The sequence below is a fragment of the Sapajus apella genome, unplaced genomic scaffold (assembly GCF_009761245.1).
Source record: "Sapajus apella isolate SASKATOON/1434 unplaced genomic scaffold, GSC_monkey_1.0 scaffold55, whole genome shotgun sequence".
NCBI classification, from domain to species: domain Eukaryota; kingdom Metazoa; phylum Chordata; class Mammalia; order Primates; family Cebidae; genus Sapajus; species Sapajus apella.
Window position 1 is genome coordinate 7,167,254 of NW_022436995.1, and position 21,703 is coordinate 7,188,956.

The following is a 21,703-nucleotide window of genomic DNA, read 5'->3' on the forward strand; positions in this document are numbered from 1 at the left end:
GTGCAGCCTGCCAGACTGAGTGGGCAGAACAAGCCCAGTGGGTGCCAGCACTACTCAGGCAGAAGGCGACGCTAGCCCAGAGGTTTTTGGCTAGAGAACTGACACCCCAAGAATCCCATGACAGAAAGAGGAATGTGCAGAAACTGGAATGAACAGACAGCACTTGCGGCTACCAACTGTGTACTATTCCACTCTGTGAGGTTATAACTCAGGCCATATATTTTTAGGTAATGTTTTTCCTTTAATCAAGAAACAAAGAGTTCTTTTTAGTGGCTAATGACAATGCTAGGTAGATGAATAATGTTGTAATTATTTAAAAACAATGGTATAGTTTCGCCATTCAAAGAAATGCTAAAGGAGCTAAATTTGAAAAGTCAGTGACACTCTGTTTTGCAGTAGTATAAAATTGCAAGCCAAATTTGTGGCCTTTTAAAAATAAAGTTTGTTAAAGTAAATCCCCAGTGCTTGAAGGCAGACCCCAAAGCATATCCACTGGACATTTCACATCAGGTTCAATTTCAGATGAGTAGAACCAAAAGGCAGTGCCATATACCCAAGGAAACAGAAGAAAGAACACATGCTCTCCAGAGCTGTGGGGGCCTTTCCAGTGACACTGTGCTGAAGAAACACCACTCTGACAAAGGTGAACTGTCATCCCAAATAGATAAAAACTAAGAAATTCTAAAGAGACATTTTGTTCTCTCATAAAAATCATTTATTGGCACAACATAAATGACAATTTTTTCTAGTATAGTAGTTGTACGCATCTATAATTGCAATTCAGTGTAAACTACGTGTTACAGGTCACTAGAAATCTAATTAGCAGGATGAATTTAATAAAGAACAAGAGGAACTATGAGTCTACTGCGGCCCAGCCATCGAGTCTCATTGGAGAGTAAATCAAATATCAAACTAGTGTTGCCCTGCAACAGTTTTTCTGTAGCCAAGAAAAACCAAGACGCACATAAACAGGATAGCACCCATTCCATAAGTTAGATACACGAGACTAGAAAAAGATTGTAACTGATAGAATCTGAATAAAGTAAGCACAAAAGTAAAGAATCAGCTATGTACATATATTACTTTTTGCCAAAACTTTGTTAGCTTTCCCATCCTAGCTCTTCCCTTCTATTTGTTATTCTTGTTTTTTCACGGTAAATTGCTTGGCTCACTGAAAAATATTTAGACAACTAACCAGAACTTCTTTCCAGGTCCTACTTTTCCTAAAACTTCATGCCAAACTAACAAATTTCGAGGGTAATGTTAAGTCAATCTCTATATAGAAGTAAGATGTAAGTCTATCTCTATATAGAAGGAAGATGCATTATTATTCTGCTATCGGTCATAGTAATGACCATACAATCCCATGTTTTTCCAAACATTATTTGGACTACTCCAGAAAATTAGACTGTGAATGGCAGCAGAGTGGATAGATTTTTCATTCATAACAGGCACAGATAGTCTATTATGGAGACAAGCATGTTTATCCTGAGAATGTGAATGCTGTGGACTGCAACTCAAGATCCCCATTAATGAGAACGGGTCCTTTGCCCTCCGGTCACTCGTTTTGTTTTGTTTTTTACTATCAGTTTTTAAGGCGTGGTATCATAGCAGCATTAGCAAATAAGAATGCTGACATCATTTCTACCAAGAAGGGCTCTACGATGGTGGCAGCAGGTACCATAATTAACCAGCGCAGCTAAAAAGGCATTGAGTTGGTACATTTCTGGTGCTATGGCCAGAATGTGTGGATTTTAGCATCATTCTAGGAAGCCTGAAAGATCTTGCCCATGAGCCTCTTTGACCTTTGCCTATTTCCTTTCTAGTACATATGACAATTTTAGTTATTTTATTTTTGCTTTTTCTCCTACTGGAATATAAGCTCTGAAGGGCAGAGACTATGCCTGTCTGTTCACCACTGTGTCCCCACAGTGTCTAGAACATAATGTTCTAGTGTCTAGAACAGTGCCTGGTCAATAGTAGCTTCTCAATTAAAAGCTTGTATGAAATAAATGAACCAAATCATTAAGTCCCCTGGTTTGCCTATGTCTTAGATACTTTCCAATTTTATACAATGGCCAGAGTTGCTGGCCTATCCTAATTGTACGGCCATCCTAATGCTCCTATCCTGATGTGAACCTGTGTAGCGGATATTTTTGTGCTTCAATGAGTAGTAAGACTTCTCAGTGATAGGTTCACCCTCCCAAAGCTTAGCTCTGCAGAACTAACGCTACAGGAGAGGTAACAGGGCAAGAACATTCTAAGAGGTAAGCTGTATGCTACAAATTCAGCTCATTCTTCCCTACCTCCCCTATAACCTCATTGTTTGACAGAAAGCATAAGAAAGAAAGTTAGCAAGAGAATTTTCTCTTGGCAATGCCAGTCCAGTAAGTCACCAATAACCTGATCAGAAGAGAAAGAAAATATAACTCACCTACATAAAAAAATTAAGTTAAATAAAAGCAAAATCTGGGAGTGGGAACCAAGTGACATGGTGGGCTGTCTAGGTCCTTTGTTGGTTAGAACTGTTGGACATGGAAGCGGAAACAGGCATAACAGCAGAGGAGAGGTTGGAAGGGAAAAGGGCAGAGCTATAGGTGTGAAGACTGCAGAGGACCAGCTTTTCTCTCCTCCTTCTCCCGCTTCTGCCAACTCTGCACCACACCACGGCTGGCTGAGCTCCTTGCTGTGGCTCTCGCAGGCGGAGGTAAGAACAGGCAGCTGGCGCCTCCACGGCACATCCTTAGGCTATGGATGCTCTGCTGGAGTAGAAGTCGGGGACTGCGAGCCCGGTGTGCAGCGTGACCTGGGGAATGAGACTATGAGTCCTGAGAGGCACCATGCATACCCCATCCCTTTACACAGTGTACCTGGGTGTGTCCCTAGCTCAAAAAGTGTTCTGTTTGCTTCTCTTTAAACATCTAGGCTAGTAGCCATTAAAGGATACTTAAGAAGAATCCTGCCTATGGTGAAAGCCTGCTCACCACAGTGGGCTCTCAAATCCTGGTGACATTTGACTATATGGTTCTCAGTTACCTGCCTCTTTTAAAGGATTCTGGGAAGCCTGTGTTCCTTACAACTGAAGACACAGGCCTTGGTTTTCAGGTAGTGGAGTCTGCTGGCCACACCACAGTGACTACTGCCAAATCCACAGGTAGAGGACAAATTCGCAGAGACAGCCAGTCCCTTATTACCTGTCCACTACTTATTCCAATTAGGGCAAACATTTCTTTCTGGGATTGTGAAGATGATTGATATGTGTGAAAAAACATGGAATTATACTATTTCACCAATTACTTTGAATTCCTAAATACTATTTCATCGATTTCTGTGTATCCCCAAACCTCAACGGGTAGCTATGGATAAAACTAGAACAATTTCATCCAGCTCTTGTCCCTTTCTTCTCCACCCCAAGAGTCTTTATCGATAGAAAATCAGAAGGTGCTGAAAACCCCTGAAGAGCATCTAATATAATATTCTTTGAAAGGGAAATGGCTAAAAATGTGAAAACCTTAAATGAGGTTTTTCTGAGACTTGCTTCTAGGGTAATTCATGGCTTGCTTTCTTCCAGTGTAGAGGCTGAACTCTGAAAGATTAGATTCCAGCCTTCCAGGAAACCCCACATCCTTGCCAGAAAAGAGAAGGGCAGGGGCCACTAGTTTGCAATCAATGTTACTGCACATACCGAAAGACAATAATGAATTTTTATAAATAGTTTCCAAGACTGGTTCTGGTTAGGGCAAAAATCATCTGTAGTATTGTGACTCTCAAGGCCTAACTTAAGACAACCATAGGCCGGGCATGGTGGCTCACGCCTGTAATGCCAGCACTTTGGGAAGCTGAGGTGGGTGGATCACAAGGTCAGGAGTTCCAGACCAGCCTGGACAAGATGGTGAAACCCCGTCTCTACTAAAAAAATACAAAAATTAGCTGCGCATGGTGTCACATGCTTGTAATCCCAGCTACTTGGGAGGCTGAGGTAGAGAATTTCTTGACCCCAGGAGGCAGAAGTTGCAGTGAGCCAAGATCGCGTCACTACACTCCAGCCTGGGCAACAGAGTGACACTCTGTCTCAAAAAAAAAAAAAAAAAAAACAACCATTTGTGGAATGAGGCCTATAGTTGTTAATGAGAGGCCCAGCTCAGGAGGGAAGTGAAACCCTAAGTCCTGACAGCAGCTGGCAGGGCACAGCTCTTCCCCCATGGCTCTGGTCTTCCTGACAGGCCCCAGCCCACCAGCCTCTCCACCCTTCCTTGCCCATGCAAGGCCCCTCATGCCTTAGAAACTGTGCATAGGCTGTTCCCTCTGTCTGGAAGGCTCCACACAACTCCCTCCCTCACTCCTTTAAGGCTCAGCTCACCCGTAACTGCAGTAAGCCCTACCTCCACTGACCATTTAAGACTGCAGCTGCCCTCCCCAACCCCAGCACCCATGGTCTTCTCTCCATTGCGCCCTTTACCCTCCCTTTGGTCTTTTCTCCATTGCACTCATCACCTTCTGACACACCAGCTAATTAACATTGTAATTATGCTTACTATTTATTGTCTGTCTCCTATCACTAGGATGTAAGTTCTATGAAGGCAAGATTTTTATCTGTTTTATTTTTTTCCTTTTAACTGATGTATTCCAAACACTTACAACTGGGCCAGGCACACTAAAGGCATTCTATAGATATTTGTTGAATAAATAAATGAGAAGAAGCTGTTGTTTTATTCTATAATAAATTATAATTAACTAAGTTATAGGCAGGGACTATGCTTTCTACCCTTAGGACCTAACAGAGCCAAACAAGAGTGCAGGGAAAATGATCAGATTTTCTGATAAAGATACTAACTTCAGTCTTACACCCTCACCTCTTCTCAGGCACTCCTAGAGCTCTGTTAAGTCATTGCATTTGTTTTCATACCAGTTGGTTAAAGGCTTTCATTTCTACTTAGAGAGGAAACTAGAGCTAGAGGGATGATCATCAGACAACCATGAAGAGAATTCTAGTTTCCAATGTGCTGTTGACTAGACTGTGTCCAAGTATAAAGAAGGCGCTTATGCTTGGCATGGAATACTAGCAGTTGTCAATGTTGATCCCTTTCTCTCCTCCTTTCCTCCATTTCTTGGTCTGGGCCTTATGCTGTCAGCTTCCCTCTCTCCAGTTAGATTGAATGGCTCTGCCAGCAATAGCTGTTTAACCTCTGGGGTAGGGTGCTTACCTGCACATTCCTGTTCAGGCTGACCGCAGGGAAGAACAGGCCCTCCACATTATCAAATGCTATAGGACCTTGCTGTTCATCGTTGATAAAAAATGTCAAGTTTTTTCTATTTAAGTCGAGGAGGACCCCAATCGTGGCCCCTTTTGTGATCCCTCCCTCAGTTCTGCAGGAAGAGAAAGAAAAAATTAGGGTTTACTTGCCTGTGGTCACTCTAGAAGCTCCCCCAATTTGTGTGGTTAAACCAGTGTCTTGTAACCCGTTTATAATCATCACTATCCCAAAACCTTTTCCCTAATCATCCCTTGTACATAACATTTTTACCACAGATATACTGTATACCTGTTGGTCCTGTGTGTATATCTGTGCTTTATATATAAAAAGAGTATGATTTTTTGCCCCCTCCCCACCGCCATCAGTGTTCACTTCCTGGAGGAATATCAGCGCTTGTGAGCTGCTCTGCTGTTGTTAAGAACGAACTCATTCATTAGGGTCTCTACCACTGAGACACAGCAGTGGAAAACAAAACATAAAAGACTAGGAGGAAGTTGCCTTTGGGCTATCAGAGCTCTGACTCTAGGAATGTTGCACACTTTGTATGCATGGTGTGGATTAAATATCATTAAATACAAAGTGACTTAATTTGAGCCAAAATAAAGAAGCACTTTGTTGCACCTAAACCACATGCATGAGAAATTGGATTTGGAGCCTTATGTTATCCATTAAATAGAAAAACTCATTCCAGAGGATGGTAATTCTTTGGCTTGTTGCATTTGAATTAAGAACTTAGAGGCTGTCTGTAAAATGACAGCACTGAAGAAGAGCCTTCTTCCCTGTACAGTGAAATAATTATACTCTGAGATGTAGGAATTTTCAGGAACCTGCATACAAATGCCATTTTATAAAGAATTGTGTCTTAGGTTTCAATTGATGGTTTCACAAAATGCCATTAAACATGGATGATCAGATTTGTCTTTCCCATCTTTTTGAGATCTAGCAATACTGAATTTCATCCTCATCTCAGCAGAGCAAAAGAATGTGTGTCATTCATTTCCTCTTGCATGCAGGATACAGACTGTACATAGTCATTAAAAGATAGATTTACAAATTGCCTCTTGTTAATTCACAGGTTTAACAACGCAAGCACAAGTGTCATGCAGTTTGCATGCAAGCAGATGTGTTCAGCATTAGGAATGTGTTTCTCTGCATAGTGTGATGATTATGTCATTATTTACTCCTGCACTTCAAAATAAAGATGCTAAAAGGGAAAAAGTAAGTGTGGCATTTGGGTGATAGCATTGGGAATCTAGTGACAGAGAATTCCCCAAAATGCTCATCACTAAAGATAACCACTTATCTACATCCAGTAGGATTTGCTATCATAGTGAAATGGGGTGTGTGTTCACGTCATGTGATAGCGAATAATACACACTTGAATGCCATAGAAACTATCCAAGGGGAAAGGAGGCTTTAGGAGGCTACAGGCTGGAGAAGGGTCAGCGAAGAGCATAGGGAAAAAGATAAAACAGTGGAGTCCAATTATGCTACCACTGCCTGACTTGCTTTCCCTTTGATCTGACTGAACACTACTGTATTTTCTTTTTCAGAGAAACTAATGAGAATGTATCCTGGGGAAATCTTGGAGCATAAGGTGGACCAGGGTCCACAGTAGAAATTTCTCTGCCTAGAAAATTTGTGAAAAATACATTTGAAGAACACAATCAAATGAAAAAGGAAATCCATTATAGCATGTGTTCGATTATAATTATCTATATTTTGGAGGTAGAAGAAAACCTCAGGGAGATAACTGTATTTCCTTTCCTTAGCAAACTGGGTGCTCTGAATTACAGTGGTAATGAGAGTTCTCTTTAAGTAAAAAGCCATCCAAATTGGCATTCATATGTTTTAGTTTAATGAATTGTAATAAGAACAATGGCTTCTATTTTCAGGTGCTTCCAATGTAAGGCATTTTCACATATCTCATTTAATCTTCAGAACATTCTCACAAGGAAAAATTTTATTATGCTAATTTGATGGATTTGGAAACTGAGGTTCAAAAAAACGAAGTAATTTGTGTTTTTCTGATAAGTTGTAGGTCTGGGTGTTTCGGCATCCTGCATTATTCTTTATAATGGATATCACTGGGATTCTTTCCAGCCATGGGTGTAATACAGCAATGAAGGCAGCAGGAAAGCATTCAAGTCTCTATCATTATACACAAAGTAAACCACCAGCATGGACTCAGCTGAGGCTCACAGAGTGCCTGTGCCACTTAATGTAGACCACCTGCCTGACTTCCTTACTATGGTCTATGTAATAGGTTTTTGAACTAGGGCTCTCGCTTCTGATCAGCCGCCAACGTGAAGAAGGCTTGGTTTGGGGGCTGCAGGGTACCTGTTGGTGTGCGAGTTGTTGTGCATGAACCAGCTCCGGTTATTGTCCACATACATTGCCCAAGCTTTGTCGTCCTTTCCTAACATCACATCCTTCATCACGTCCATGCGAGCCACGCCAAAGGCAGGATCAGGGTGGTTGTCATAGCGATCTACCGTTAGCTCCCAGTAGTGGACGCCCTTGGAGAAGCCAGTCTTCCCTAGCACCACCCGGTCGTCATAGCTACTGCAGGTCACTGTCAGGTTGTCATTGGAGAGGATGATGTCTGAGTGTGCCGAGCCAGGGTCGAAAGCAAACCAGGCCACTGGGAACAACAGAAGGGAATCAGGTTATTAAGACAGACCCAACAAGCTCAGCACCATAACATACTCCTGGGCGGGTGACGAGCGTTGTGTAGCGTTTTCATGCTGCCATGCAGGAAGGAGGCGTCCAGGACCAGGGCAGACAGGGGCACGTCCTGGGAGTTGGTACTCTCTGCACCAGAAGCAGACGGAGGACACACGACCGATTCAGCAGGGGTTACCTGGCTCAGACTGCACTCCCAACCAGGTGATCCGGGAGTGAAGTGGCATCGATTTTGGAAGGTTCAAGTCCCTTCACCTGGTGACTGGCAGAACAGTGCACCAGAGACATAAAGGGAGAGGGGATGCGCTAAGATGCCTGTGTAACCCCTGAGGCGGGGAGGCTAGGAGCTAGAGTCCTAGATGGAGGAGGGATAAAACACATGGAGTGAAATCAGGAAATATCCCTTCGGCAGAAGTGCTAACATCTAGTCGCTTTGAAGTTTTCCTCAGCTCTAGTGAAAGCTCACAAGCTGCGAAGCTATAAGCAACATAAACTAATTTTCATGAGTGATTGTGACTTGGATATTGGACAGGTTGCTGTCTGCATAACAAAAAAAAACAAAAAAAAAACACAGTTTGTGTGCTACTACTGAAACTAACACATCAGAAATTTTGCTGGAGCAGTAGGTATTTTGGACAGTAGGTGCAGATAGAATGATGTGTTGGTACATATTGTTACGCCCCAAGTTCTAAATGCCACCTATAAATATCACACTCAAGAGATGTAATTGCTGATTTATTGAACCTGTGAGACACCTCACATGCACTTTGGTCTTTGCTATTTGATAAGAGAATAAGGTTATTCCATACCTGCCAACAGCTTTTTAATGTCAACTGTTGTCATTCCAAGGGAAAGGCATGGGGGAGAGAGATAGGAAGCAAAATTGACATGGATAAGAAAACGTGTCTCTCTTTCATAGACTAGTACCCCAAAAGGACTCAATTTAAAACGCCACATATACTAAACAGGAGCTCTCTGACCTGTACCTTTTTCCACATTTAGTGCTCATAAAGAGTGCTTTGCATTGATGTATAAGAAAACTGGGGGGAAAGTAAGCTTTGAGGCATAACATTAAAAACTACAGGCATCTTTTCCATTTTTTTTAAAGAGTTTGAGAAACTGCTATAATAGGGTTAGAATGACAATTAGACCATCTTATTGACATAAGACAAGCTGCTGCCATTTATTTTGTGAAAAAAATTGAGCACATCAATCACGTAAGTAAAAGATAACAATTACAGTAAGTATACTTGCCTAATTGAGAGTAAGGTGCAGATTGTGTCTCAAAATTGCATCCTATAAAGAGATACTACACATCAACGCTAAGCAACAACAACCAGGTTGATAAAAATTACTTGTATATACACTTAAAAAGCACCAGCTGAATACTGATACCAGAGGCCTGATCCATGAAAAAACAAAGCCCTTTTTATATAGTTTACTTTGCTGGGTGAAAAACTGCCTTTCTGCTCTTTCAAAATGAAAAGCACATCTTTTTACCATTAATAAATCATCCTCCAATTGATCCTAAACTCTGTAGCTGAATTTTTCATCTTCCGAGCTCAATCTTTTCCTCTAAAGTTTCCACAGAAAGAAGGCGAGCTGTTTTAAAAATGAGGAAAATGTACTTAATTGAAATGGAGAAATCACTGGATTTTTGATAAAACTCTGCTCTATCTCACTATTCTATGCACTTCAGAGTCTGGTTATGCCAAAAGGTCTTCATTGTGACTTGAGCCCAAATTAAATAACACAGCTCTAACTAAATGTGTAATGTAATGCATCTGATAATTATTAATAATAACATGGCAAACGTGTTAAAATTGCCTCCTCTCCTTAGAGAAGATCCTTCTCACCTGAGGGAGGACAGGAGGGCTGGTAGGAGTGGGTGTGGCCTCAGAGATCTATTGGAATCGCCTGTGAAACTTTTTCAACCATCTGCCTTCCCTAAGATTTGGATACCTATACCCCATCAGAAACTACATCGGGGTGGAGGAAGACTGTCTAGTCTTAAAATGTTCAAAGGTGTGTGACTTACAATTTCCAGTGGTTTCAGGGACTGATCTAGAAAATGTGGTTTTGATGAGCACTGGGGGATAAAGAAAGGATCATTTAATTTTTTTTTCTATTTAGTAAGGCCTTTATATGCTAATTCCTAAAACATTTGGAGGATAATGTGCGGACTTAATTCACAAGAATTAAATCAATTTACTATAAAAAGGGACTAATGACTGAGTTAAAAACAAAATATAAAAATTATGATCTTACTTTTGGTTAGTTTGTTTTACGCTGGGATGAATTCACATGCAAAAGAATCATTTTCTCCCAGCTCATGGCTGATTTTTATGTTTAGTTTCTATCAATTATCACTTTAATTCCTATTCATGTGTTAGAGCATAGTGAGTATGGAACACCCAGAGTTTTAAAACCGACTCTCATACTCAGCTTTGGAAATAAGTTTGTAGAATCTGACCAGGGCTTTAAAGACTTTTAAATGAATCATGCCTTGTGCAACTCTTTTTCAAAACAAATATTCTGAAATCTTTTTACACTACTTTAAATACATTATCATACATTTAAGATTCAACAATACAACTAGAATAATGCTCTTAAATACACCCATCAAATATCCCAAAACTCACATTTCATTTTTATTCTTGAGACAATATACATTACAAAGACTGTAACAGTATTTCAGTACATTAGACACAAGGGAAAAGAGTTTCATAACAAAGCATGTTGGGAAGCCATAGTGCACAGAAAAACAATAAGAAACATAAAAGCACAAAGAAAAATGTCATTTTAAAGAGAGCTTGAAGTCCCTGCATCCTTTTTGCACTGTCATGCTGTGGCCTTCTTCATTCCAGAATGTGGGATGAGCAAAAAGAGCAAAATAAAAAGCAAAAGAAACCTTTGGAAATGTGAAATGTGCATTATGTGTATCCATGATTACAATATAGTCCTGAAGAGATCAAATAGGTCTGCATCTTAGATATTTTAAGATTCTATTTGCTAGGCAGTGTTCACTACAAAGGAACACAAGTCTAGCTTCGCTGAAATCAGCCATAGGCTCTGTCACAACCAGCTTGGCTGTGGGAAACTTTGAGGAGGGCAGACTTTGATTACTCAGATCTTTGATCAGTAGGCATTAGCAGTTAAGGGTTTCTAATCAGCTAGCAGTGGTCCCACCCCGTTGCTAGGAGAACACTCAGCCATGAGCCCCACTGGCCTAGCAGTGAGAACAGGCTTTTGCAGAAAACGCTTTCACTTTCTGCTCTCTGGATCGCCTGCTTTGTAGAATGCTTTCTGCTATTGATGTGTTTTTACTTTTATTTTACTTTGTCAATAAAATGTTGGTGTGTTTTTACTTTTGTTTTACTTTGTCAATAAAGATCTCTTGAGTCTATGTTTAATCAGACCACTCCAGGCTGGATGCACTGATCCAGTCTCCCAGACACAGCTGGTTTCCTGGATACAGAAGGGCTGCAAACCTCCACTTTGCTGCCATGGCCTCCACTCAGCCAGAGCCCGTGCCGTGCTATGCCTCTGCATGTGATGACAGAGCGGGTTATCCATGGTGGTCCAGCTTGTGCAAAAAGAATAACTTCACTCATCACTTTCTGATGCCGTTATACATAGACCACAGCTCCATGGTTGCTCCTTACACCACACAAACAAGAACACCACAAAGCTCCACCATCCAGATGCTCCTCATACCGGAAGCAGGCCACAGACACAGAGACTAGCTCATCCCCCTCACCACGCACATGAATGGCAAGAACAAAACACGGTTTCGGAGATGCCTTCAAGGCACAGAGATCAAGGGGATAGGTCTGAGGAGCTCAGCTCACCCGGTGCATTGAGAGACTGTAAAGAGGAATGCAAGCTCAGCTGGTGGGGAGAGGATCGGAAATCAAAGTAGGATCTCCCGGGGAAGCTGGGTTGTAGATTAAGGGTGGAGGAGAAAGGACTCATTCTACGGAGCGGCAATCTTTCCGAAGGCACTGGAAAAGGGAGGGTCTGTTCTTCTGAATCTGTGTCTAAATGTAAGATCAATGCAAACTAGAGATCAGAAATCTGCTATCTCCCCGTGCACAGTTCCCCAAGACCTGCCTTAACAATGCATTCACACAAAGCATCATCTTTCCCACAGTGTGCCACACTCAGGCATTTACAAAACCAATGTGCCTGGGGGCGGGGAGGGAATTTTCGGCAGATCGGGACCCAAGACCAGAGGACAGCTCCAACATCACAGGCAACTGTTTTCATTCCCTCCCACCCACCTCCCTCCAATTTTCAGTGGTAGAAAATTGGAAGCTTTCCTAAAATAGGAAATCTTTTAATTAAAAGGTTTTCTTTTCCCCTTCAGTTGTCCCGGGAGTTACTATCTATTCAACAATTCAGCCTCTTAAAAGGTTTCTATTTAGGAGTTGGTGATTTTTTACAAACTGTTTCCTGTTCCATATTTTCCCCTAACATATATTTTTCTATTAGATGGATGAGATGATTTTCTACACTAGCACACTCCAGACTCTATCTTTGATTAGGAGAGGAAATGTGGGGTGGGCTAAGGAAGACAGGGCTGGACACGTAAGCAGGGAAGGAGCCTTACCTTTGTTTCTGAATTATGATCAGACTCTAGGGATGTCACTTGACCATCTTTGGTTCTCTAATGATAAACAGACTGTGGGCACTGGTGAGGTGCATTTGTGGCAAAATGCCTGTTTCTGTTCAGATAGTCAGGTTTGGCATGAAGATCATTATTATATCAGAGTAAAGACTTAACCATTGTTTGATCTGGTATTAGAAGAGCATTAGTCAGTTTCTCTAAATTACTAAAATTGCTCCTTTCTATTTTGTGAAACAATAGCAGGTTCTATGCATGGTGTGGTCTAGTCAGAGGTGGATCTTTCAGCAATTGAAACCTTCTTCACATTGTCTAATAGCAATAATTTAGGAAATACAGATGGTAGGAAGGTAATATTCCATGTTCAAAATCACAAATAAACGTTCTTTCTCATTGAAAAAATAATTTTGTTTTTATGACCAGAGGGTATTTCTGTGAATGCTTTTCTGGTTTGAATCAGTTAGCAGCAATTTTTTGCTGGACATATGCTTTTCCTATCAAAATGCTACTCTGCATGTTCAAGCAATGCGTGTGTGCAGAACATGACCCTGTGTCAAGAACTCAGAACAAGGGCACTGGCAAGTTTGAATTTAATACCTCCAAGAGTCAGCCTCTGAACTTACAATATTAAAGTTAGCTTTTCAGGCTTTAGACTTGTCCGTGGGGGGGATGACTTTTAAAAAATAAAAGTATAAATCAGATCTCAGAGAAAAGGAATTGCTATTTATGGAGTTAAGACTTTGTGTTCCCACTAATAATACATTTAAGTTTTCTTCTACCTTTTCTTCATATGGTTTGAATGACTTAATATCATGTATTATCATTTCTTTCTTCAGATATAAATCAAAAATTATTTGTTACAATCATCTTAAGGGGAAATCTTTGAATGTAATAGAAAAATTCAAAATACAACAAATGAGCACCACAAACTGACATGAGTTTCTTTTAAGGAGAGAAGGCATTTACAACTATATTTATGTCAGTAAAAGATCTTATTTATTTATTATGTATTATTTATTATTTTCTGAGACAGAGTCTCACTCTGTTGCCCAGGCTGGTATTCAATGGCATGATCTCAGCTCACTGCAACCTCTGCTTCCTGGATCAAATGATTCTTCAGCCTCCGCCTCCAGAATAGCTGTGAATACAGGCGTGAGCCACCATGCCCAGCTAATTTTTCTAATTTTTGTAGAAATGGGGTTTTGCCGTGTTGTCCAGGCTGGTCTTGAACTCCTGAGCTCAAAGAGATCTGCTTGTCTCGACCTCCCAAAGTGCTGAGATTACAGGCGTGAGCCATCGCACCCGGCCTTAAAGCTTTTTTAATTAATAAGAATTTGCTTGGAAATGTATTTTTCACTAGGTTTGACAATGATTCATTATATTGAAAATATTTGTTGCTTTAAAATTTAATAAAAAGGACATATATAATAAGATGAATTTCAGAGTGTATTAAATTCCCAAGCAGTTATCTGAAAACCAGTGAAGAGATGTGTACTTAACGTAGACCTTGGGGGGTATATCCAATCCCATCATAAATTGTACTCACCTTTTCTGTTTTCAGCACCAAGAAGAACTTAGAGCAGGTGATGGGGACTGAGGGTAGCTATGGTTATTCATGGGATTAGTAACTTGACACTAAGATGTATGGCTCTTCCTATCCTTCCATGTGGATCCACCGTTTACTGATGACCCAATTTTCCTTGACTCCTCTCACTCTTGAACTACGCCCTCTATTTAGGCAAGTTTATTTAACATCCATATTGTATAACATTTCATTTTTGTTTTTGAGTTTTTTCCCCATCTATGACCTCCCATTTTGTTTTTGAGTTTTTTCTCATCTACCAGCTGGGCTTTTACCATATTTTCTCTAACTAGTTCTTAACAACAACAACAAGAAAAAATCCTACCTGCAATGAGAACTTTCCAAATGAATTACAAGAGAGAAACACTTTCTAACTGATCCCATCTTGACTAAACAAGCAATTCTCCCTTCATACCCTTCCCCATAGGCATGTAGTACACACGCTTGGTCAGTTGCCTATAAGTCATCTATGTCACGTCACATTACCTTAGATTTCAGGAGTCTTAGAAGGAAGACACTTAACTCAATATCATCAGAGGAGCTGCCATCAAGCTTCCCCTTGAAGTCCCCTGGGATAAGGAAACTCATTGCTTCCAGTCAGCTCCCTCTAGTTGGCAGTTATTTCTTATATTGGTCTAGACATACCTCTTTGGGGGCTCCACTCTCCAACTGTAGCGTTACTATCTGGGGCCACATGGAACAGATCACTAGTTCTTCAAGTATTTGAGGCCAGTCACCAATCCTCTTTATATCTTCCCTTTTCTGGGCTAAATAGAGTCAATGTCCAACCATTTCACTATGTATGGGTTTCAAATCCTTTACTCTCCTGGTCATGCCCTCCGGACATGTTCAAAGGCATGAATCAAAGACAATATGACAACATTGAGAAGAGTATTGCCACTCCCTGGTTTAGCCAAATGACACTTAACTCACATTGAATGTGCACACACCTACTTAAGTGTGTATCCTGCGTTATGCCCATGGGATGCAGGAAGAATGCACACACCATTTCCTCATCTCCCCTTCAAAACACAACTATCGTAATACAGAGAAGGCTTCTCAGCCATTCATATTCTATTAGTAAAGGCAAACAGGAATGAGGTTGTCATTTTTTTCACAATGCATGATACAAAGCTATGTTTCAGGTCACAGCTAATATGCAGGATAATTATTATTATTAATTTTTGACCTTATAGATCATTAGAGAAAGATCAGGAGCTCCTGAAGAGACTTTTAACATTACATCATGTTTCATCACATGCAGTGAATCCTGTGTGGTTGCAGAGCTTTGCTGAGTGAAAGCAGTGTAGCAGGAAAAAGCAATGGAAAACAGTAGGTCAGTGGCTGAATGTGGTGACTCTAGGCATAACTATAACTCTAGGATGGGACTGTGTTCATAACAAATACATGTCAAGATATGCTTTCCATCAGCTCTGTCAATGACCATCATTTTCCTCTTGCTCTTTCTTGGACTTCTTTCCCTTCCCCCCTAGGATTGGCTGGAGTCTGGAGTTAGGGTCTAGATTAAGGACAGTGACCTCTGCTTAAAAAAAGCAATCAAGAATCAACAAAGCAAAGATTGCCTGGGGACCACTTGTAATATTGAGAATATCTAGGTGGTGTCCTCCTGTTTGGCCACCATATACTTCTTTACCTTCTTTATTTCTTTTTTAGAGACAGGGTTCTCACTTGGTCACCCAGGCTAGAGTGTAGTGGGTTGATCACAGCTCACTGCAGCCTTGAACTCCTGGGCTCAAGGGATTTTCCTCCCTTAGCTTCCTGAGTAGCTGGAACTATAGGGGCATGCCACTGCACCTGGCCGATTTTAAAATTTTTTATAAAGACGGTCTTTTTATGTTGCCCAGGCTGGTCTCAAACGACAGGGCTCAAGCAGTCCTTCCACCTCAGCCTTCCTAAAGTGTTGAGATTACAGGCGTGAGCCATGGCACCCAGCCCATATATTTGTTTTATTTGTTATTAGCCAATACTATTGAACACCTATCATGTGACAGACCTTGTAGTAGAATTGAGCAGCTGGGAGACATAAAGTTGGCAGGAGACCCAACCATAAGAAAATAATAATTTAGAGAAAATCAGTGTCATATATTATTGATTGGTTTTGGACTTCTGGGGATGGAATTTCTTGACTAACTCCAAGTACAGAATACTAAAGATTTTTGCAGATGTTGAAGAATTTGAAAAGGTAGTCTTTGGGGTATTATTTTTGGAATTTAAAGAGGGAAAGCAAACAGACTGTGGTTGCTTATGACAGTGTATACTAATCCAGCATCCTTTGTGTCCTGGTAGAAATCTGGGTTGTCCTCCTGTCTAGCAGTGAACAACTTCATACCTTAAGCAGCCCTTGAGCCCAGGTCCAATAAGATGGTTGTATTTCGGAGCATGGTAAGGCAAGACATGTCACTAAGAATTGCACAGTGTTAGGATGAGTTTCCACTCAATTATAAACCAGCTGTAAAATAATTTGCTTTTGTTGGGAAGACTTTAAAAGAGACGAATGAAGAATGAGGCTGTTTTTGTAAATGGTCTTATAAGCAGCCAAAGTCACAATTATGTCAAACTGGTACATAATTTATAATAAAAGGTGGTATTTTAAGCTTTCTTAAGTGTGGCATTAATTGCAATTGAGAAGAGAAACAAATTATGTTTTGAAAACCATCTTTTAGAGAATGAAACAGCCTTTGCCACCCCAAGGACAGTTGCATACTTCATCACCAAGTTCTCCACTCCAATTTAGAATACAATGGTATTATTTGTAAGGAACTATCATCAGAAGAACTGAACAATTTTATATTTCAATTAGATACAGAGCATTCCAAAGGACTAAACTACTTTAAAGAGTGTCAGTTGCAAAGCACACTTCCCAGAACCAAGAATAGGGTTCTGAATCCAATTCAGTCCTATGGAAAAATGCAAGAAAGTCCCTGGGATATCATGCATGTTGTCCAAATTAAAAAGAACAAAGTATCTATCTTTTCTGGGCTCTGAGCCTATCATTATGCCTCTCACCTTGGATTTTGTAAAATTTACCCAAATATGGTCAGGTATGATTACCTACCTTGAGAACTTTTCCTGGAAATGCATATTCTTCTAACTATTTTTGGAGAGGCCCAGATGCTCTGGGTCAGGAAAAGCAGAGACAAAAAAAATCATCTTTCATTGGACCATATACATTTCCTTTAATGGGCCTTTATCAATCATTTTCTGTTAGTATTGAATTTTCAGTATTATAAGCAGAACTTTAAGACCCATTATGACCCTTGGAGGAGGAAGGAAGTATCTAATGGTGCTTCACAGCATTTTCTGAAACAACTTTCAACAGTAATTTTAGAGAGAGAGGCCACAAAGGTACTAATTATAAAGATCCAGAGGCCCTCAGCTCTAACTCCATGGTTTTAGAGATGAGAAAACTGAAGTCCAGAAAGGCTAAGGGACACATCCAAGTTACACTACAGCTGTGGAGGGATACAACAGAAACTCAGGTAGGATCAATTCCCAGTGTTTAAAATTTTGGGGTGACAAGACTATTGCTGCTCCTTTGTGACCTAGAAATATACAAAAGGTAAAGTTTATGCCACTGGCCCCAGGGCACATTCCAATGGTCTAAGTGGGGACCTAGGTTTGTGTAGAGGACCTAATAAACCTCCACAGTGTTAAGGATAAATCTTTTCTTCTCTAAATAGAGTGGTTACTTTATGCAGTGGTTAGGGATTGGAAAGGCACACACATCACTGTCCCCCTTGAGAATTTTGGCTATAGGGATTAGATGTGCTGAGGTGTTCTCTGTAGTTGTTCTTTGGACAGGTTCTTTGTCCCTCACAAGGTTACAGGATTTCTGGAGGTCTCAGTACATCAGGGTGCAGTACTTATGTCGGACCAAAATCACTATTAAATATGGGCAAAGAAGCTGGGCATGGTGGCTCATGCTTGTAATACCAGCACTTTGGGAGGCCGAGGCAGGAGAATCACTTGGGACCAGGAGTTTGAGAGCAGGCTGGGCAGCATAGTGAGACCTTGTCTCTATGGAAAAAAAAAAGCCAGGTGTGGTGGCATGCCTATAAAGCCAGTTACTTGGGAGGCTGAGGCGGGAGGATCACTTGAGCCCAGGAGGTCGAAGTTACAATGAGCTATGATCGCGACACTGCACTCCAACTGGATGACAGAGTGATACCCTATCTCTGGAAAGATAAATGAATGAATGAATGAATGAATGAATGAATGAATAAATAATTGCAAAAAGATTCTGGACAGATGCATCTGAGGCCAATCTGCAGTCAGACAAATGGAGGCATAAGTCTATATTCTGCCTGCATCATTAAATCTTTTCTGGGTGGTTTCCTTCGACGCACAGAAGATGGAGCCACCACACTGAAAGGGGCAGTGTGATGCTGAGAGTCTAATTAGGGAGAAAGACATTTTAATCTTTATGAGTAACAATGTCTAGGCCCACTTTTTAGAAAGCAATTTCTAAGATGTAGTTTCAAGAATCCCAAACTATTTGTCATTAGATAAAACAATCCTGAAAAATGCTGGGTAGATGGCTGGAGAGCCAGCTCTCTTTCCTCTAATCATCGCTGACTACCTTTACCCCACTTTTCCTCCCAGTTGGGATAGGGAGGGCTGGAAAGCTTCTGTGAATAAATGGCTCTGTGATGTCAGCCCAAGCAGACATCATATGGTAGTAACTTTCAAAGGCCTCAGAGGTGTAGCTCTGACGTTCCCTTTCCTTCCTGGGCAAATGTTGTCACTGCCAGCTAAGAGCGTCAACTGGTACTAGTCGGGGAAGGACCTCTCTAGGTGAGCTGCTTACCTGGCATGGGAGGGAGCTGGAGGAAATTTCTGCAAAGCCATGAAAATAGGCATAGGATCTGATAAAGAGCTTGGATATTATATGGGAAATGATGGCCACTCCCACATCTTCTTAAAGCAGGAATGCTACTCTTTTCAATAAAACTTTTTTTTTTTTTGATACAGAATTTCACTCTTGTCACCCAGGCTGAAGTGCGATGCCATGTTCTTGGCTCACTGCAACCTCCGCCTCCCAGGTTCAAGCAATTCTCCTGCCTCAGCCTCCTGAGTAGCTGGGATTACAGGTGCACACCACCACACCTGGCTAATTTTGTATTTTTAGTAGCGACCAGGTTTCTCCATGTTGGTCAAGCTGGTCTCAAACTCCTGACCTCAGGTGATTCACCCTAACATGACTGCAAGTAGTAAAGTTTCTGGCTGGGATTTCTGGCTAAGCACAAGAGGCAGCTACATTTTGACAAGATGTTTTCAGATATCTTGAAGATTGACTTTGGATAGTTTTATCTCTCTTTCTTTACATTTGGTTGAGTGCAAATAGCACTTTTCTAATGTTAGCACCATAGCGGACTGTGCTGGGCATTGGAGGTTTAAAGTCCTTGATTCGACATATTATACTTAACCTCTCAGCAGCTCAGTTTCCCATAAGTAGAGAAATATGACAATAATAATACCTTCCTCATATGTAGTACTCAGAAAAATGGGCCACCTAAAAATGTCCACATCCAAATCCACAGAACCTGTGATTATGTTATTATCCATGGTAAAAGGGACACTGCAGAGGTGATTAAATTAAGCATCTTGAGATGGGGGATTATACTGGTTTATCCAGGTGGGCACAAGGGTCCTTATTAAAGGCAGGTAAGAGCAGGACATGGTGGCTCATGCCTGTCATCCCACTACTTTGGGAGGCCAAGGCAGGAGGATCGCTTGAGCCCAGGAGTTTGAGACCAACTTGGGCAACACAGCAAAACCCTACCTCTAAAAAAATTTTAAAATAACAGTTGGGCATGGTGGCACATGCCTGTAGTCCTAGCTATTCAGAAGGCTGAGGTGGGAGGATCCCTTGAGCCCAGGAGCAGGAGGCTGCAGTTAGCTATGATTGTGCCACTGTACTGCAGTCTGAGTGACAGAGTGTGACTTTGCCTCAAAAATAAAGGAGGGTAGAAAGGTCAGAAAGACATTGGAAGATGCTACATGTCTGGCTTTGTAGCCACAAAGTCTATCTAAATAGGCTAAATATGTCTTACAAAGTCAGATGTGTACCCTCTACCTAAATAGACTTTGTAGGCAGAGTCTATTTAGATAGGAAGAGGGAAAGAAGAGAAAAATAAACAGAAAATTTCCTATTCTGTTCCCAAACGTGTACAGTTTTTTTAAACAGGAGAATAGCCTGTCTCACACATGGCATGAACCTTAGAATTCTGTATTAAGATGGCCTTGTTATATAATGTTTTCAACAGATACTCTTTTGCAGATGGTTTCAAAGACTGTCACAGCCATGATGGTTATTAGATGAATTAATTTAAAGATATGCATGGCCAAATTTTGGGGCTTGGGGGCCTTATTTTAAAATTTCATTACAATTCTTAATTGCTTACAGTTATATTTCATCTTAAGTCAGTATAATTTGGTTTAGATGTGCAACTGGCATTTTTTCCATGGATGTCTTTGATACATCTCCAGAGACTTTGCTTTCAGAGAACTAACCAAACTTGAACTCATATAATAATGCATTCTCCTTTCCTTTTCTCTCTCTCTCTTTTTTAAAGATGGGGTCTCACTATGTTGCCCAGGTGGGATTCAAACTCCTGGGCTCATAGTATCCTCCTGCTTCAACCTCCCAAGTAGCTGGGTTAGGGGTATGAGCTACAGCCCCTGGCTCCTTTCCTTTTCTCTTAATAGCACATTCTTTAATTTTCATTGTTTTCCTGATTCTCCTATAAACATTTTAACTTCCTGCTAATCCGTTTTCCCTTTTTTCAGTGTTTATCACAATGTGTAAGAATGGAACTATTTATATGTTTATTTCTCTAAGGCTTGTCTCTTTTTCTAGCTTGTAAACTCCAGGACAGCAGGGATAATGTCTGTTCAACACTCTATACCCACAGCCTAGCGTAGAGTAGTCACGTATCAAGCACTGCCTAATAAATAGATAAATTTTCTTTCGAAGAAAAAACCAATCAGAATTCATAATAATGTAGACATTTGATCTCCCCTGCATAATGTTACCTTTAGATCAGCAGAAGGTTTTGTGAAAGCTCACGGAGCACAGAGTATAAATGATGAGCAATTTAAACCTCAGGCTAAATGCATGTGATTACAAGTGAGACTTGTTATTGCATACGACATTTTACCTTTCTGTGATACAGAATTTTTGTTTGGAAGTTTGAAAAGGGGTTAACTCTTGCTAAGAAGAATGTGAAAGATACTGTTAAACTAGAAAGCCAGAATGCACCACCCTACCACCCCCAATACCAGCAAGGAAAAAAAAAATCACTAAAGCAAACCTTTCTGGAAACTGTAGGAAATAAGATTAATAAAATATAAGTTCAGTAAATGTACCAAAACTCTGTTAATAGCATTTTTATCACTGATCTCTAAAAAACAAACAAAAAAAGAGGTAAGTATTTAATCCTATAGGATTTCTCTATTGTTACAGATCGGTCAAATCTTTTTTTTTTTAAATAAGCTACTCACTATATTTTTTCTTGCTTTCTAAATCTTGTC

General features: G+C 40.7%; 1 protein-coding gene across 10 annotated transcripts in view; it reads right to left on the reverse strand.

Annotated features, from left to right (window-relative positions):
* Positions 1–1,579: 1,579 nt before the first annotated feature.
* The window catches only part of TRIM9 (tripartite motif containing 9), a 122,109-nt gene continuing 101,985 nt past the window's right edge, over positions 1,580–21,703 (reverse strand). For 2 of the 10 annotated variants that reach the window (XM_032244579.1, XM_032244580.1), the window contains exons 8-13: positions 11,792–11,980; positions 9,195–9,236; positions 8,750–8,773; positions 7,596–7,899; positions 5,205–5,367; positions 1,580–2,806 (exon numbers count right to left, since the gene is read on the reverse strand). In XM_032244579.1, the coding sequence (XP_032100470.1) occupies positions 2,744–2,806; positions 5,205–5,367; positions 7,596–7,899; positions 8,750–8,773; positions 9,195–9,236; positions 11,792–11,980 (785 nt within the window). In that variant the 3' untranslated portion in view covers positions 1,580–2,743. The other 8 variants (XM_032244581.1, XM_032244585.1, XM_032244583.1 and 5 more) reach the window with 8 other exon arrangements.